Source organism: Poromitra crassiceps (genome assembly GCF_964638095.1).
Source record: "Poromitra crassiceps genome assembly, chromosome: 1".
Taxonomy (NCBI): Eukaryota; Metazoa; Chordata; class Actinopteri; order Beryciformes; family Melamphaidae; genus Poromitra; species Poromitra crassiceps.
This window is the reverse complement of record NC_139623.1, coordinates 35,344,510-35,364,770: the sequence shown is the minus strand read 5'-3', so window position 1 is coordinate 35,364,770 and position 20,261 is coordinate 35,344,510. Positions and strand designations below refer to the sequence as shown.

Genomic DNA, 20,261 nt, shown 5'->3' with positions numbered 1-20,261 from the left:
TGTAACAATAAATACGATACCAAAATGCTTAAATACAATACACATATTGAAAATACAATACACATCTTGAAAATACAACAACTGTATTGTATTTTCGAGATGTGTATTGTATTTCAATATGTGTATTGCCTTTTCGATATGTGTATTGTATTTCAATGTGTGTATTGTATTGAATTTTGGCATGAATAATCCTGACTGGCATTGAAAAACATGGCATTTTTTCGCTATGGCAACCGCAAATCTCAGGCGAAGCGTATTTAGTTGTGTGTATTGTATTTAGTTGTGTGTATTGTATTTAGTTGTGTGTATTGTAGTTCAGTGTGCATTTTTATGACGAGTAGTACTTCTTGATTCTGATTGGCTTGACGTATCACTCCGGACCGGAAGCTCCGCTCAGCTGGCGGCTATGGAGCCATGGAGCAAATTCCTCCTCCCAGTACCCCTCCTCCACCAGCCACTCATCCTGGCCCCTCAATATGCCCCAGTATGTGTTAGCCTCATCTGGATCAACTTCCATGGGAGTTCGTGGTGCTGTGCAAGGTAACGTCAAAACGACAGGACAATTATCTAGCTAGCTAGACCTCTGGTTAGCCAGATAGCTAGCTAGCTAGCTAGCTAGATATTTTCCAGTGGTTTCGACGTTAACGTTACCTTGCACAGCACCACAAACTCTTGATTCCATGGAAGTTGATCCATGTGAGGGTACGTTACAGACATTGGGGGCACAGGATGAGCTGCTGGAGGAGGGGTACTGGGGGGAGGAATTAGATCCATGGCATTAGCTGCCTCCCGCAGCAGATCGGCCCACGTCTTCGTCGACATTTTGCCAGCAAGGTAGCCAAGGTAGCCAACTTAAGCTTAATTTATACTCTTTAGAAAGTGTCTCTCGACACATGGTCGCAGACTAAAAAGAAGTGTCTCTCAGGGTGGTGCACTCTGAGCCAGCTGAGTGGAGCGGGAATGGAGTGATTACGTCACAACTCAGAAAAACGGGAAACATTCCTGACTGACATTGAAAATACAATACACATCTGAAGAATACAATACATGTGTAACAATAAATACAATACCGAAATGCTTAAATACAATACACATATTGAAAATACAATACACATCTCGAAAATACAACAACTGTATTGTATTTTCGATATGTGTATTGTATTTCGATATGTGTATTGTATTTCGATGTGTGTATTGTATTTCAATGTGTGTATTGTATTTGATTATGGCACGAATCACCCATGCCAAAATTCAATACAATACACACATTGAAATACAATACACATATTGAAAAGGCAATACACAGAGTGAAATACAATACACATATCGAAAATACAATACAGTTGTTGTATTTTCGAGATGTGTATTGTATTTTCAATATGTGTATTGTATTTAAGCATTTCGGTATTGTATTTATTGTTACACATGTATTGTATTCTTCAGATGTGTATTGTATTTTCAATATATGTATTGTATTTCCAATATGTGTATTGTATTTCAATGTGTGCATAGTATTTCAATGTGTGTATTGTATTTGATTTAGGCACGATCCACCCTCCATAATTTTGTGCTGAAAAATAGACAAATAGCATAAATTAAATTCCATTTACTCTCTCTCTTTCTCCTCACATTTGCATCGACTCCCTTCTGAGGCACACACACACACACAAACAAACACACAAACACAAACACACACACACACACACACACACACACACACACACACACACACACACACACACACAGGGCTGCTGATTGAAGCGGTGGGTGGGATATTGGCTGCAGTGTCTGGTTAATTGCCATTAAGTTGTGTATTAATGAGGTTGTAAAGGACCACAGTGGACTAACTGCTTAACAAGATGCTATTTATACTGTCGTTACTTATTAAAGCTCTTAATAGATCATCGTCAGTCCGATTCAATTAAAGGCCGACTTGCCGCTCGTGTCAGAGACGTCACAGGGAAGGCTTCTGATTGGCCGCTTTCCTCCAGGCGCTCAGCGGTGTTTGATTCATTGGAAAGACAAAGCTCTTAAACAGCAGCTCCGCTCATTGAGGCATTATGGATTCGGGTTGTCTGTCCGTCCGTCCGTCCGGCAATATCTCAGGAATGCCTTAATGGAATTTCTTCGAATTTGCCTCAAACTTCCACTTGGAGTCAAGGATGAACTGATTACATTTTGGTGGTTAAAGGTCAAAGTTCAAGGTCACTGTGACCTCACAAACCCCATTTCCAAGCTCTTTAATGCGATATCTCAGGAACGCCTTGACCGAATCTCTTCCAATTTGGCTCAAATGTCGACTTGGACTCAAGGATGAACTGATTACATTTTGGTGGTTAAAGGTCAAAGTTCAAGGTCACTGTGACCTCACGAACCCCATTTCCAAGCTCTTTAACGCAATATCTCAGGAACGCCTTGACGGAATTCCTTCCAATTTCGCTCAAACGTCGACTTGGACTCAAGGATGAACTGATTAGATTTTGGTGGTCAAAGTTCAAGGTTACTGTGACATCACGACTGCTTCTTAACGTAATATCTGATGAAATTTCATCTAATTTGCCTCAAATGTCCACTTGGACTCAAGGATGAACTGATTACATTTTGGTGGTCAAAGGTCAAGGTCACTGTGACCTCACGAACGCCATTTTCAAGTTCGGTAACATTACATTATGTCATTTAGCAGACGCTTTTGTCCAAAGCGACTTACAATATCACAATTTGTCAACAGTACAGAAAACAACTATGCAACACAATCAATGACAGCTAAGATATTTTGATAGACTAGCACCATGTAGGAAGTAGTTTGAGAAGGAATAAGTAACATGTAGCATTAGTAGGTTTGAGAAGGATTTTCTTTTTTCTTTTTCTTTTTTTAATTAAAGGACGGCTTTACCGTGGGGAATATGAATATATATTAAATCTCACGCCCCTAAGGTTTTAGAATCCGTTGAAATTTTTGAAATTGGAGCTTCACTGCCTGACCTATCAGGCATCTCTCACATATTTTAGGGAAGCCGGATGACGCGTTACGCGTCATCCGGCCTCCCTCCCCGTTGCGGAACTCGAGCGCCTATGAACTACAAGTCTTGTGAGCCATGGTCCCGCCTCTAGAGGTCCTCCACGCCCCTTCAGAGCTCTCGACGAAAAGCAAAAGGCAGCCATCTTGTTCACCCGCATAGCATACTGTAGCTAGGTTAGCTTTCCATAGCTCCTTGCCAAGAGACCATATCTCTGGAACGGAAGCACCAAAAGACACGGGACTGGCGGCATTGGAAAGCTCGTCAAATTTTACATCTAGTAGTAGGTGAGTTGAAGTAACGAAATCAACGCTGAGCAATGTACCCATTTTTACACATTTTTACAGAAAATAGTTACAACATCAGATGCGCGTAACTCCTACGAAAATGCCTTAAAATGCATGAATTTTTTTTTATGAAGACATCTCCCGACATATATACATCAGTTTAAATTTGGTGCAATTTGGTGCAATTTTATTTTCGATTTATTTTCGATTTTTTCTTGTTCTCTTGTTTTATTGTCGAAGCCTTCTTCTTCTTCTTTGAGTTTTATGGCGGTTGGCAAACATATATGTGCATTACCGCCACCTACTGGAGTTTGATATCAGCCAATTGCCTGAGGGGTGGGCATGGAAACGAAGGCCACGCGAGCCCAGTGCATTGTGGGAAATGTAGTATTTCGGGTCCCCGCACCCGCCCCTCCCCTCCACCACCCCCCCCCCCCCCCCCTCCACACAGAGTGGATTTCTGGTGATATCTCTGGCGGGAAACAACCAATTTCAAAAATTTCAACGGATTCGAAAACCTTAGGGGCGTGAGATTTAATATATATTCATATTCCCCACGGTAAAGCCGGCCTTTAAAAGATGTTAGTTCAAGAAGGGCCCAGGTGTAGCCTGAAAAGGTGAGTTGACGCCATAGGTAACGCCATATCTCAGTAACACCATATCTCAGTAACACCTTGATGGAATTTCTTCACATTTGGCTCAAACGTCAAAGTCTGGACAGACATGGATGTCGACTGCTCACTTGTTGGCAGAGGCATATATCCGCGGTGCGGTCGTTCTAGTTAGGAAATGTTTGAGCAAAACAGATTTCCCTTATGGGACAAAGTGCATGAACACATCTGAACAGGTAATCGGTGTAATCTGATCAACATTGTACTCTGAACAGCTGTACTGTACCTTAAGTCTAACCTACAGCAAGTGACTGTATTTCCATACAGTATACACAGTATATTGCACTGAGCACTGTTGCTGTGTTACACTAGCCTTCACAGTGGCAGTACTCAATTTTCTAATGTTATTTGTTATTCATATTTATTCTGATCCGGTTGCATTAAAATGCACACTGAATGTACAGTATTACCTCCTTGACAAAAGCTCACACAGGTCAAGTTTGTGTCACATTTGACCAGATAAACATGCTCCAGATGATTTTACATCATTTGACCAGATAAACATGCTCCAGATGATTTCACATCATTTGACCAGATACTCATGCTCCAGATGATTTTACATCATTTGACCAGATAAACATGCTCCAGATGATTTTACATCATTTGACCAGGTAAACATGCTCCAGATGATTTTACATCATTTGACCAGATAAACATGCTCCAGATGATTTCACATCATTTGACCAGATAAATATGCTCCAGATGATTTTACATCATTTGACCAGATACATATGCTCCAGATGATTTCACATCATTTGACCAGATAAACATGCTCCAGATGATTTTACATCATTTGACCAGATAAACATGCTCCAGATGATTTCACATCATTTGACCAGATAAACATGCTCCAGATGATTTTACATCATTTGACCAGATAAACATGCTCCAGATGATTTTACATCATTTGACCAGATAAACATGCTCCAGATGATTTTACATCATTTGACCAGATAAATATGCTCCAGATGATTTCACATCATTTGACCAGATAATCATGCTCCAGATGATTTCACATCATTTGACCAGATAAACATGCTCCAGATGATTTCACATCATTTGACCAGATAAACATGCTCCAGATGATTTCACATAATTTGACCAGATAAACATGCTCCAGATGATTTTACATCATTTGACCAGATAAACATGCTCCAGATGATTTTACATCATTTGACCAGATAAACATGCTCCAGATGATTTTACATCATTTGACCAGATAAACATGCTCCAGATGATTTCACATCATTTGACCAGATAAACATGCTCCAGATGATTTTACATCATTTGACCAGATAAACATGCTCCAGATGATTTTACATCATTTGACCAGATAAACATGCTCCAGATGATTTCACATCATTTGACCAGATAAACATGCTCCAGATGATTTCACATCATTTGACCAGATACTCATGCTCCAGATGATTTTACATCATTGATTTTACATCATTTGACCAGATAAACATGCTCCAGATGATTTCACATCATTTGACCAGATAAACATGCTCCAGATGATTTTACATCATTTGACCAGATAAACATGCTCCAGATGATTTCACATCATTTGACCAGATAAACATGCTCCAGATGATTTCACATCATTTGACCAGATACTCATGCTCCAGATGATTTTACATCATTGATTTTACATCATTTGACCAGATAAACATGCTCCAGATGATTTTACATCATTTGACCAGATAAACATGCTCCAGATGATTTCACATCATTTGACCAGATAAACATGCTCCAGATGATTTCACATCATTTGACCAGATACTCATGCTCCAGATGATTTTACATCATTGATTTTACATCATTTGACCAGATAAACATGCTCCAGATGATTTCACATCATTTGACCAGATAAACATGCTCCAGATGATTTTACATCATTTGACCAGATAAATATGCTCCAGATGATGTTACATCATTTGACCAGATAAACATGCTCCAGATGATTTTACATCATTTGACCAGATAAACATGCTCCAGATGATTTCACATCATTTGACCAGATAAACATGCTCCAGATGATTTTACATCATTTGACCAGATAAATATGCTCCAGATGATGTTACATCATTTGACCAGATAAACATGCTCCAGATGATTTCACATCATTTGACCAGGTAAACATGCTCCAGATGATTTCACATCATTTGACCAGATAAACATGCTCCAGATGATTTTACATCATTTGACCAGGTAAACATGCTCCAGATGATTTCACATCATTTGACCAGATACTCATGCTCCAGATGATTTTACATCATTTGATCTGTTTGTGCAGCCATTTCCCAAGAGAGGGATGTTGTGCAACAGTCAAATATCTCCCACGAGAAGGATTTTTTTAGCTTTTATTTCTGCTCTTCAAAATAACTCTCATTGGCTATGTGATAGAAAAACAGAAGAATGAAAAAAAAGTGTACTAGTATAATGATTGCATTTTAGGCACCTTTAAGTGTGATTTCATATCATTTTAGGTTATTATTATTATTATTATTATTATTATTTGGGGGGGGGGGCGTAGATTTACACTTGAAACCATGAACCCATGGGCTGCCTTGTTGAAATCAAAATATTGGTGTTGCAGAGACCAGTACCAATGAATGCTTTGTCACATTGATCCTGATTGTCTTTGTGGTTGTTTGTCTGTTCTCCCTGCAGGTCAGGTGACGTCGTGGTCCAGGTCGTCCAAGAACACGGGCACCAGCAGCACATGGGTCCGACACCCGCACAAGAAACCATCAGAGGTAGTGTTAATTTTGTCGGCTATTTTTTTTATTTAGTCTTAGTCTTAGTTCTGTGTCCTTGTTAGTTTTTATCATATTGAGTCAACCTCATCCTGTTTTTATTTAGTCAAGTTTTAATCAGCGAAAAGTTTGAGCATTTTAGTCTCATCTTAGTCAAATAAAACCGTAACTATTTTAGTCTAGTACTTTTGAATCTGCTGATGCGCTTGCACTAGTAATGGTCATTTGAAGCAGTGTGGCCAGCTCTTTCCCAAGTAAAGTAGCTAATGCTGACTCTGCCCCCCCGGGCTAGTGTCGGCGTACGCAGAGCCGGGCGGCCCTATACGCACACTACGTAGTCTGCGTAAGGCCCCCAAATCAGAAAAAGGCCCCGCCTCCGCAGATTTTGCAAAATAAATTGCGTGGATCAGAAGTGACAACTAATCTATCGTTCCATTGCAACACCAGCGCACACAGGCAGTCATTTTGGCATGGAAGAGACACCTCTGATTGGCTGTCACGGTCCTGTGCTGTTGTCCCATTGGCCAAAAAAGTAAATGTTTCAACTCTTCTTGCCTTCAACACTCTTTGGCACTTTGTACTGCACGCACCCTCGCCTTCCCCAAACAAGTGTTTGTTTAGCATCCTCCATAGAGACAGACAGTGAAGGCAGGCAAGTTTGCTGTCTGAAATAAATATGAAGCGTGTTTATCCCTCTGGCCATGAAGAAAAGAAGAAGAAGCAGCGTCAATCTGAACTGCACCAACAGCAGTCAGGTAGGCAAGACATGTGCTGCACACAGTTGTTGTCAGTGACTGACGAGCTAACTTCACGTTAGTTGAGGTGCTAACGCAGCTTGCAATCTCTCTCTCTAGCTCGCTGTAGTCTGTGTATGTTTGCTAACCTAGTGCATGCTGCTTGTTGTTGTAATGCTAGCCACAGTTCCAAGAGTGTCCAGTGCTCTCTGTGTGACTAGTATAAACATCAACTTGCAATGGTGTTCATAGACTAGGCTACTATAAACGTGTCGCGTGTGCACAACAAAACGACACAGCACAGCAGCACTAGCATTTATTCAGCAAAATAGACTGGATCACTGCTCATAGATAGATTGATAGACAGACAGACAGATATATAGGCATATAGATAGATAGATAGATAGATAGATAGATAGATAGATAGATAGATAGATAGAGACAAACAGACAGACAGACAGACAGACAGACATACTGGGACGCTGTGGGTGCTGGAGTTGTGACCCCCCCATATCTTCAGTGCCTACTGCCCAGGTGGGCTATCTCGTCGAAAGGGCCTTTCTGTGTGGAGTTTGCATGTTCTCCCCGTACCCCCCAGGGGGTTCCTCCGTACATAAACCCCAACTAAAAACATGCAGAAGATTGTCATCTGACCAGTGACGATAACATCTGAAGTTGGTCCCCGGGCGCTGGAAAGAAAAAGCGACCACTACTCCTGGCCTGCCCCCTGGAGGAAAGGACAAGCCTGGATGGGTCAAATGCAGAGGACATATTTCACCGACCACCGTCAGCATGAGTGTGTGTTGTGGCCGCATGCATGTGTTGTAGTGTTTGTGTGACAATAAAGACGGGCTTCCCGGCTTCCGTCTGAAATATAGATAGATAGATAGATAGATAGATAGATAGATAGATACATGTAGATAGATAGATAGAAAATATTCTCAGGGAGAAAATTATCTTCCTAGTTGGGGGTGGTGCACTGTGCACACAAAAAAGAAAGACACAATGCAAAATAACACGAAAGCAAACAATAACAAGGCCAAAAAATACATTGACAATAATAAACAAGACAATCTATAGTCTATCAAACTCAGTCAAGATTTACGGTAGTTAAAAGTCTACTCTGGACTAATGCAAGATGCCATGGAATGTATGGAAGTATTGACATTTACTAAATAGCTATTGATTAAATATCAACTTAAAACTGTTGGGCATACTGGGCAATAATGGATGCACATTGATCATTAAAATGACCATCAAGTATTCAGCCAAGCCACAGGTTACCTTACACAAATAAGCTAACTCTTTCAATGGGGTGATGTTTCTTGACCGGTACTCACTGTCAGGATGGGTCTAGGATCCAATGCATGACCAAAGTTGCAGTGCCAGACATCGTCATATTCCTAGTGGGAATGTCCAGCGTCTATACGCATACGGCACAATACGTCTTTTTCCTGTATTCCGGGGATCTCCCTCGTTTCGGCTTGAGTTCCACGGAGTTGTGCATACCGCGATGTGTGCGCAACTACCCCTGTGACGCCGGCTGTAAAAGGGTCTATATTCACTTATCTTAAGATTATATTCAAAATATTATATTCAATAAATAATGTTTGTTTATACCTCATTCTGTTCTGTATGTCTACTTACTCTGAGATTGACAGATGGAACAAACTGTTTTAAAGGAGGGAGGATTGTAGTGGGAGCACTGAGGGTGTCAGGTGCGACTGTGTGGCAAAGGCAAAAGGCCAGGTAGGAGGGCCCCTTAGCAGAATCTTGCTTAGGGCCCCTGGGAGGTCAGGACCGGACCGGCACTGGGCGTACGCCAGTAACAATGACAAGTTGACCCTATTTACAGTCCCTGCTCAGCCCGTAGCTGAGGCGAGAAGGGAGGGAGGCTGGCTACGCTGTGTGGAAAGCGCTCAGACCTCTCTGGATATAACGTAGCCAAGCAAGTAGCTGTACATTTTGGGAACACAATGCCTCATACACAAAGATAAGACCATTAGCTAAGACTGGGTGGCTCATGTTGTAACTGCGATCTCTGTAAGTGTGTTTTTAAGACAGCTAAATGTCAGCTACATCTAGGGATGGGTATCGAGCACTGGTATTATTTGGTACCGGTGCCTGATTGGCCGGTACCAGGAGTATTGATAACGTCCTGGACGTTCGGTGCTCCTATCGTTTTTTTTTCTTCCTTTTTTACCGTCCCTAATGATGATGAAGCGGCACCAGACGTTTGATGTTGCGTGTTTACACTCCTGTCCTGTGCTTGCGCTTGCGGCAGGTTTATTGGAAGAAAACTCGTTTTGTGATAGGAGGCATTGCATCGCGTTGCTGAATCACACAACAGTCTGATAAAGCGAGCGACTGCCCTGTGATGATTCACAGAGAAATCTCCGCGTCGCTTTGCACAAATGTCATGGTGCTTTTGCGGAATTACCTATTTTCTGACAGTCACAGAATATTATGTGGACTTCACTTTGCCAACTCTGAATACAGAACAACGGACAGCGGCGGTGTTCACTTTACATGTAACGCTTCCCAGTATTAGCTTGCAGGCAGCTAATGCTACATCCAGACTGAGCCATCCGTTCAGATAAAGTTGGTCCACAAACTCCATGTAACGTAACTCCATCGCGCTGGTTTGTCTCATAATCCTTTGAAAACGGGTGTGATTTATCCAGACTTAATGAAGAAAACGTTTTGCAAATGAAAATATGCCCCAACTTTGTTGAGTTCCCAGTCACATGCACAATGCATTCTGGGTGTGATTCCCCCTTAAGAGTGACGTGGGGAAAACGGCAGCCTTTTTATCTGGTCAAAGGGCTCCAATATTGGCAGAACTCTCCATCTTTGGCTGCTCAGAGTCCTCTCTGAACTTCCCTACAGCTGTGCAACAGTCTCTAACACAAGGGACTACTGTTGCCATAAAACTCATTCTGAAGGAATGGAAGTCTTCATCTTCACCTTCTTTTCAATTGACTTCTGTTGGAAGACAGATGGAGAGACTTAGGTTCCTGAGGACCAACTCACTTAAGAAGTTTTTCGGCTGTCTGGGATCAATTTCTGGCCTACCTCGATGAGGTTAGGAGCGACAGTTGATGGTATCTCGTGGACCCATTGCGTGGGGTTTCATGCATATTCCTTACAAGCACATTTGTGTGGTTAGTACCATCACGTTGTAATATCAAATTGAATAATAAATTTGAATAATAATAATAATAACAATAATAATAATATCGAATGTCTAATATATATGTATCCACCCGCCCCCCCCCCTTTCCGGTATCTCATCCTGTTCTGTATTGTTTAAAGAATATATATATAAAATATTGATTTTTATTTTTTATTTTTTTGCATATTTCTACGCTAGCCTGGCCTAGGTTTAATAAATCATCACATTCACAGCAGTGAAATAGGCCTTCTCAGGAATTGTACTTGTAATAAGTAATAACGGAATAACTGTTGAATCTATTTCTATTTTTTCATGCCATGTCTTTTTTTTTTTGCACCAAATTATGACGATTTGTATCGATGAGTATCGGTATCGATAACCAGTCCCGATACCGGTTTCCAAACGATACCCATCCCCAGCATCTACTGTATGATGCTGCAGGAAATTGAACTGCTGCATTGAAGGGGAAAAACAGTGTATAATTTAGTGTTAATTTTGTCGTCTATTTTTTATTTAGGGCGTTTTCACACATATTTGGGACGAGCCAGGCGCTGCCGCAGCAGTAAAAAGTATACAATGTTTAAATTTTCAACTAGAGCGGCTCCGTTTCACATAATGCTTTTTATCACCGCGCCCAGGCCGTCGTTCTACAGAGTGGAGCGTCATGTATCCATGCCAACCAGACGGAAGTAGGCGCGTATAGCGTAATTCCACTCGGAAAAGAAGCCCGGGATGTAAACAGAACTGAACATGGAGAATGAACAGCAACGCCGTTTGCTCTTGGTACTGCTTTTTGCATTTTACATTGTTTGTCTCTTTCAATATCGGGAAAGTATTGGATTTGAAAACGAGGCACGGCTACGCCTACGTCTGGAAAACAATGTTTTCATGTACTGGAGGCGGCGGATGCGAATCTCCAGACAAAGCAGGACAAGGCGCAGATTGATTCTGTTGAACCGTGAAGCCCTCACCATACACAGATATTATCGGCAAACAGCAGGGCTGCTGCTTACGGGTGCCTGTCTAGCTCAAAAAAGGCGGAGTATCTGGAATTTAGGACGAGCTGAAGTCGGCGCGCGTTTACACATCACTCGCACCGCATTACAGGGCGACGCAAGCCGCTCCAAAACCACCCTCTCCAGCTGGACTGAGAGCGAGTGAGTTACGTCGACTACGAGGGCGAGTGGCATGTTCACACTGACCCAGTCGCGCTGTGTTCAGCCCCAAAACTCGGTTAAGTCGACTTAAAACGTTCCAGTGTGAAAACGCCCTTAGTCTTAGTCTTAGTCCTACGTCAAATTTCCTTGTTAGTTTTTATCATATTTAGTCAACCTCATCCTGTTTTTGTTTAGTCAAGTTTTAGTCGACTAAAAGTTTTAGTATTTTAGTCTCGTCTTAGTCAAAGAAACTAAAAGCCGGAACATTTTAGTCTCGTCTTAGTCTTGGGGAAAAAGGTAGTCGACAAACATTTTTTGTCGACGAAATTAACAGTAATCAGAGGTAAGTAAAGTTACTGTGGCAGCTTGGTAGACGGAAAATGTACAAAACATGTTTCTGCATAACTGTTTGTTTGGTTATTTTAAGCCCAGAGTTTTGTTCACCTCTGCTGCTTATATCTGTAAAGGATTATTAAGCTCTTTATCCTTTCACCATGTTGCCAGAAATGGTCAGATTCCAACGTGTTGTCTTGTCTGATTGATCGCATGATAGCCATCTCTTTTGCTCCTTTATAGAGAGCCAAAGTGAACGTCACTTCCTGCTTTTCTCCCTGTACCAGCGTTGAAACAATATGAATGGTGGTGAACGGAGCAATAGGCTACCTTTTTGATCCCGTTTGAATTGTGCCACGGGAGTACACACGTCATGTTTGTCAATGTAAAAGATAACTCTGCAAGTCGAGAACGTTGCAGTTTGTGGTAAAACCGTGGCACTATAAGTTATAAATCAGAAAGACTACGCACAACCAGTCGCGTAAGTGACGTTTCTCCCGCCAGTCCATTGTTGTTGCTGGTGTGACGTATATTGTGCGACACGAGATGTAGTTGATTGGCAAAACTAAACCTTACGTTTCAGTTTCAGGACAAACTGCGACTTTCTTGACATGCATAGTTATCTTTTAAATTGACAAGATTTAACATGTGTACCCCATGGCACAATTAAAACGGGATCAAAATAGTATCTCTCCGTTCACCACCATTAATATTTTTATGCACGATAATTATCGGACCGATAAATTATCGGCCGATATGGCCATTTTGCGTTATTATTTATTATTCCGATAATGGCCTTTTTCTGATAAATTATCTGATAATAATTTTTTGCCTCGGAAGCGGAGCTTTTGTTGTCGCACACTTGTGACATCACAGCTGCGAGGCAAACATGGCTGCTGCCAGTGTGTTGCTGTTTTTCAGTTTCAGAATGATCAGAAAGCTACTGTAATTTGCAATCCATGTCCCACACAGGTTCCGAGAGGAGGGGAAACCTCTAAGCTGGCATTACGTTAAACCAAAGCTGGCGATGATGCAGCGGATATGTTTTGTTAGCGAGTTTTGTTAGCATTAGCTCGTAGCGTGGCCTACCCTGCAGGCTCGTCCGTTTGGCAGACAAACTGCTTGTGACATTTACAGTGTGGCTTGTGATCAAACAGCCCCGCAAACGTTAAGCTAACCACGCTAGTTAGCGTTAGCTGCTGGACAGAGCCATCTAACAGAGCCAATAATGAAAACAAAGGCGCACAATAGGGCCTGTGTCCACCTAGCGTCTTTTTCCGACTGTTAAACGCTGGGAGTGCGCTGGGGAGCGCTGATCCCAGCGCACAATATACAAGGAAGCAGTCAGAAACTAACGTTAGTTCAGTGCGGTAGTAGCTTGATAGCTGACAGCTAGCAAGCTAACAACACAGGTAGGCTACGTTATTAAAAGCAGTAAGCACAACACTCACCAGAAATATTAAGTGTCTAGCCAATCTGCTCCCACAATTGAGCCTTTCTGTCTCTGTTGCGATAGTTTCTCCATATGATTAGTTGCCAGAAAAGGAGCACCCGACACCAGCGTCTTTCTGAAAAGTGAAATTATTTTCAGCTGGAAGCGCTGGGAGCCGGCGCACAAAAACGGCGGAGCGCTCTGAAAATAGACACTGGGTGCAGCGCACTTTCTCTAGACGTCCGTGTGCGCCCGCATATGCTCTCCCCCCATTGGAAACAACTGAAAAAAGACGCTGGACCTGAGGAAAAGACGCTAGGTGGACACAGGCCCTTAGGCTACATAAAAAGCATCAGTCAGTCAACATCACATAGTGTATTTTCTTTAATCTGGTTGCAGCATTTTTCAGTCTGTCGACACAGATGGTTTATAGTGCCTGCCCCATTCATTGGGCCCAGGCTACAATTCACTGAGAACTGGAACCAATGCAAAATTTGAACAGATCAGTAACATGACAATAAGAGTCTAAATTACTATGCCTTTTGTCATTGTGTTTTATCTGCAGATTAAGCAGCTTGGCTTTCCGTTCTATAAAAGCCTTTATTTTTGTATTGACTATAATCGAGTGATACACTTTATTAAAACAATCATATTATATCAGAAGTTTTCTTTGGATTTGCGTTCACAGTGATGTCAGTTAGATTTGGTTAGGTCAGAGCTATGCTCACTACATCCATACACCTTGTGACTGTAAGCAGGGTGAGCCTGAGAGCAGGTCACTGGGGGCTGGGTTTACCCAGGCTAACATCTACCCTAACCCTTTTTTAACCCCAGGTGTGCATAAAATACAGGTTAAAAACAAAAAACAAAAATTATATATCTATTTTTATTATAATAATTATCGGTTATATCGTATCGGTTATCGGCCGAGAAGAATATATTTATCGGTTATCGTATCAGCTCTAAAAATCCATATCGTGCATCCCAAAAAAAATTCAAATAAGCGGGAAGTGACGTTCGCTTTGGCTCTCTATTCTAAAGAGAGTCTAGAGTCCAGACTATCCTGCCTCATTAAACTGGCTTTTGTATGGTCTCTGTAGAAGAAGGTTGGGTGTGTGCAGAGCAGAGTGCTTCCAACCTGCTTGTCCTGCCGGTTGGTCCATAATTACAAATGCAAGCTTTGTTCAAACACACAGAACTTTATTGCATATTCTAGTCAAGATCCCAAGGTTTCCAAAGACACCAAATATGTCAGGCTGAATTACAGTGAAATGTCTTTAAAATGATGTACAATGGATCTAGATGTTTTCCATTTGATGTAGTGGAAGCGCCATAAAACAATGGTGCCTTTGGCTTGAATATACTCTAGTAGTACTAATAGTATGTCACATTGTTGCACAGTATGGAAAAACGCTTTTTCTCTTACTTTGAAGCTACATCAGGGGAAATGTAAGTGGAAAGTTAGGGTGCAAGAGGGGTTAAGAGACCACAACATCCCTTTAGGGGAAAAACCAAACCGCTGGATCCTGCTCTGACACCAGGAGAAGACAAATGGGAGTTATTGTAAAGCCAAATAAGATGAATTGATTTAAAGGATTTGATTGGTTGCAGGGTGAGTTCCATGCTGTACCCACTGAGCCGCACAGATTTCAGTTTGATTCTTTGAGGTTTTTATGAATGAAAGCCCTGATCCCACCACTGTAGCTGTACATCAGTCCCTAACAAGCTCAAGCGGCAAAGGCAAGTACAGTCATTTGTCACCACAGCTAAATCAACCTAGCGCATGGATGGCACAGATAGGATGGCTAAAATACCAGGTTGGAACACCCATATGGTCATGATGGATAATCCTAGGGGCTCTCAAATGACCAGCCTGAGGAAGAAAATGGCATAATCCCGTTGGAAAATGGTGTACTGTAGCGTAGCAGTTGCGGTGTGGCAGTGGAAGCTGCCTGCCAATCACACACGCCTCCCACTCAGTCAGTGAAGTGGCTGAGTTTCCATCCAAAATAAGACACGCCTCCCACTCAGTCAGTGAAGTGGCTGAGTTTCCATCCAAAATAAGATATCTGCCATCTGGAAAAAGTGACACCTACTCTTAAAATGATCAGTGGCACCAAATTAGCAATGAATTTTCTTTTTTAAAGACCGCAGGTAACCTAAGCAGAAAATGACGACACTAAATCCTCCATATTCAAGAGATATTCAACGATAAAATTAAGGCAATGATATGGTCCTTTTTACAAAATGAATAAGTACCATTTTGGAATAGACTTTGGAATGGACTTCTGCTGATCTCGTTTTTCCTCTCTAACGGTACTGAAATGGTTACTAATTATAAAAATGTTCAATAGCCCAACACGAGTTTATTTTATTTTATTTCGTATTTTATGTATTTTAAGAGGGAAATGAATAAAGCCATCTGTCATGCTGGTGCATCCCAAGCTCCCTCCTCCTCAGAGTTATCCAGCTAACCACAGGCTGTTGGAAGGTCCTGTCAGCAGTCAGTCAGTAATTACTGTCTCTCTCCTCTACTGTGACCCGGGCTCTCTCGCTCGTTCACTCTCTCTCTCTTCCTCTCTCTCTGCCCCTCTCTCTCTCTCTCCCCTCTCTCTCTCTCCCTCTCTCTCCTTTCTTTCTCTCCCTCTCTCTCTCCCCCTCTCTACCTCTCTCTCTCCCTCCACCCCCCCCCCCCCCCCCTCTCTCTCCCTCCACCCCCCCCCCCCCCCTCTCTGTCTCTGCTGAAGAACCACAGGTCACATTCCCTCTCATACATCGCCTCTGGGGCCTTGGTATGAAGCATTCGTTTGGAACATTATATTTGTTGTTTCCTTGTGTTTGATTATGTTGCATACTGTATTGTGTTTTATTGTGTTGCATACTGTATTGCATCATTTAGATTTGTGGTTGATTGGAGATTAGTTAGATGTAAGTCTGTTCATTCTCTGTAAAGTCCTTTGAAACAGGCTGTGATGAACGGCTATTTAAATAAACTTGATATCTGTTGTATTTGAAAATGAGACATAGTGGTCGATCTTTTACTTCCCTGACTGCCCGCGAGGGGAAGTGAGCAGCGGCGTGCACACAGCGGACAAACCTACCTGTACGGCCTGACACTCGGCCTGGGCGTGCATACAGCGGACAAACCTACCTGTACGGCCTGACACTCGGCCTGGGCGTGCACACAGCGGACAAACCTACCTGTACAGCCTGACACTCGGCCTGGGCGTGCATACAGCGGACAAACCTACCTGTACTGCCTGACACTCAGCCTGGGCGTGCACACAGCGGACAAACCTACCTGTACGGCCTGACACTCGGCCTGGCGTGCATACAGCGGACAAACCTACCTGTACTGCCTGACACTCAGCCTGGGCGTGCACACAGCGGACAAACCTACCTGTACGGCCTGACACTCGGCCTGGGCGTGCACACAGCGGACAAACCTACCTACCTGTATGGCCTGACACTCGGCCTGGGCATGCACACAGCGGACAAACCTACGTACCTGTACGGCCTGACACTCGGCCTGGGCGTGCACACAGCGGACAAACCTACCTGTACGGCCTGACACTCGGCCTGGGCGTGCATACAGCGGACAAACCTACCTGTACTGCCTGACACTCAGCCTGGGCGTGCACACAGCGGACAAACCTACCTGTACGGCCTGACACTCGGCCTGGGCGTGCATACAGCGGACACACCTACCTGTACTGCTTGACACTCAGCCTGGGCGTGCACACAGCGGACAAACCTACCTGTACGGCCTGACACTCGGCCTGGGCGTGCATACAGCGGACAAACCTACCTGTACTGCCTGACACTCAGCCTGGGCGTGCATACAGCGGACAAACCTACCTGTACGGCCTGACACTCGGCCTGGGCGTGCACACAGCGGACAAACCTACCTGTACTGCCTGACACTCAGCCTGGGCTTGGGGGAGCGGGGTGAAGGGTAAGACTCATAATGACAGCGTGGCTCTCTGTCCATAACGAGCCGTCTCTGTTTCAGCCCTCGTGAGTCTCACGCTTGGCTTTTTACTTAGAAGTGGTTTCAGAGGGCTGGACTTGGCGGAAGGAGGACACTCAAATGCTTCCTTTTTTCCTATGTCTGTTTTTATCTGGGTTTGGAAGAAGATTGAGGATTTTGCAGATTCTTGTAGACAAGCAGGGACACTTTGTTACGTACACTCACAGACCACACATACAGTAGTTGGTCCTGTCCTTAATAGTTAGTTAGGGGTGGCGTTTGAGAGTGAGGGAGAGACGAGAATGACAAAAAGAGTGTATTTTGGTTTGCATGCAGCTTCCATAGATAGATCGATCAATCGATAGATTGATTGATTGATTGATTGATAGAGGGTTGCAGCTGTGTACATTCTAATGTGCAGAAATATGAATAAATACTTTGTTAAAAAAAGTGTGGGAACCTATACAGACAGGCAGACAGGCAAGCAGATAGACAGACAGACAGACAGACAGTGTCTTAAGCGGCTCTTGGTCGCATCTCCTCTGACAAAAGCAAAGCTCTTCTGTTTCACAGAAATCCCCCTGGGCTCCCTGGGGGATTGTGTGACACTTGTCAAAACACCACAACAGCATGGACACACACATGCGCACACATGCGCACACACACACATGCGCACACACACACACACACACACGCACACACACACACACACACACGCGCGCGCGCGCACACACGCACACGCACACACACACACACACGTGGGAGAGTATGTCACACTGCATACAGACACAGCCATAAACACACTTTGCACTCTGGGGATTTCTCTCAGGCTTGCGGTATTGAAATGTTGTACCACGCTCGCCAACAGGGGAATGTTTGTATTCAGATTCCTTGTGTTGCATTTGAATCTTCCTATTTTTGGCTGCTTAGCCAATCAGCATCAATAAACAGCACAGCGGGCGGGACTAACACCGTTGTCAAGCTGTTGTCAAGTGCACCGTGTAAGATCTGCTCGCCTACAGGATCGGCTCGCACAGCTTCACAAAGGCCAAGATCTGCTGCTTTTCTCCATTTCATATTGTTACAGTATTATTAAAATTATACCTTTGTGTTTTTGGCAGCTGGTCGGACTAAGAAATGTAAGATTCACTTTGGGCTCTGGAAACTTAAAGGAGAATTCCAGTTTTTTACACCCGGACCTTATTTCCAGCTTAAAATATGATGTTTTACTCACCCAGAGGACTTTGACGAAATGCTTGTTCATCCCTGGCCTGTTGTTCCTCTCTCTCTCCTCGTCCGCTCTTCAATTTCGATTAGCTCTTCATCCGTTGTTGTAAACAAGTCGATAGTCACAGGAAAATGGCCCCGGTGATTCCTGGTAGACAATAGCCAGGTAGACAAAGGAGTCGGCAGGAAACTCAGGAGACTTCAGCAGGACTTGGGGCGAGAGTTGGGTTCACAGACCCCAGATGAGGAGACCGAGGCTGCCCGAGGCAGCCCGTAGGAAGCTAGACGGATTCACGTTCACGTTTATGGATGAGATATTATGAGGATATGAACCGCTACATTGCAGAAAATACGTTATTTGCAGTGTGTAATACGTATGCCCCGTTCGCCCGTTTTGGCCAGTTCCAGGACTCTACTCGGACATGAATATCTTTTTTTGCGATCAGAATGAAACCAAAGTTCTCGGGGTGAGTAAAACATCATATTTTAAGCTGGAAATAAGGTCCGGGGTGTAAAAAACAGAAATTCTCCTTTAAATTGATGGCCATTTGTCATTGCTTTTTAGATTTTATAGACTAAATGATTAATCGAAAAAATTATTGTTAGATTAATCAATAATCAAAATAATTTAGTAGCAGCACTACAATAGCAGTTATTGATGTTAGTATATTAGTATTGATGTTAGATGTTAGAAATCTGTCGAATAAGTAAGAATACAGATGTGAATTGTTTGAAAATTGATACTCTTAAGTTTCATTCATACATCCATCTTCAACCGATTATCCAGGGTCGGGTTGCAGAGGTAGCAGTTCCAGCAGGGGACCGCAAACATCCCTTTCCCTGGCCACATTAGCCAGTAGGCTGTACCACGAATGTTGTATAAGAAGATCCAGGATCTGTCCCTTGATCTGGTTTGGCTAAACCAGATAATTGCCACGGAGATCGATTGTAGTTAACTCGTACTACGAACGTAGATCGCCACTCGTTAAGTGGAACCAGGTTTTTCTAATCAAGTTGAGAGCGCGTGCACATGAAAATGCCCGTGCACAGGAGCTCGTGCCCGCAAAAGAGGTGTGGTTTTTAACAACTAGCCAATCACAATGCAATATGGACTGCTCCAGCTCAGAGCTTTTACAGCGCCAGACACGCCTATTTCCTCATTCATTCAAATCGCTAATCGTGAAGCTATGTCAGAATCAAAATCCGCATTGGATATTATTAGTCTGTTCCCGAATGACTGTCTAAAGTTATCACTTTTATTCACATCAGTCATTTCTGTGAAGAGCGGTTTCTGCCTCCACGTATCCTACACCAGCTCAATTCACCCTCTCAATAAACTCAATAAAACCGGCATGTCTTTTTTGCGAGTGGAAGCAATGTGTAATCTATCTAAGTCCAAAATCCGTATGTAAAGGTAAAGGTAAAGTCCCACTGATTGTCACACAATGTGTGAAATTTGTTCTCCGCATTTGACCCATCCCCTGGGGGAGCGGTGAGCG

The 20,261-nt window shown here is 43.1% G+C and overlaps 1 protein-coding gene across 1 annotated transcript in view; it reads left to right on the top strand.

Moving 5' to 3' along the window:
* Positions 1-20,261, top strand: part of jade2 (jade family PHD finger 2) — a 557,810-nt gene that overhangs the window by 119,023 nt on the left and 418,526 nt on the right. Inside the window, exon 3 of the mRNA XM_083635683.1 lies at positions 6,649-6,734. Within this exon, the coding sequence (XP_083491809.1) occupies positions 6,649-6,734 (86 nt within the window). The remainder of the gene's footprint in view (positions 1-6,648; positions 6,735-20,261) is intronic.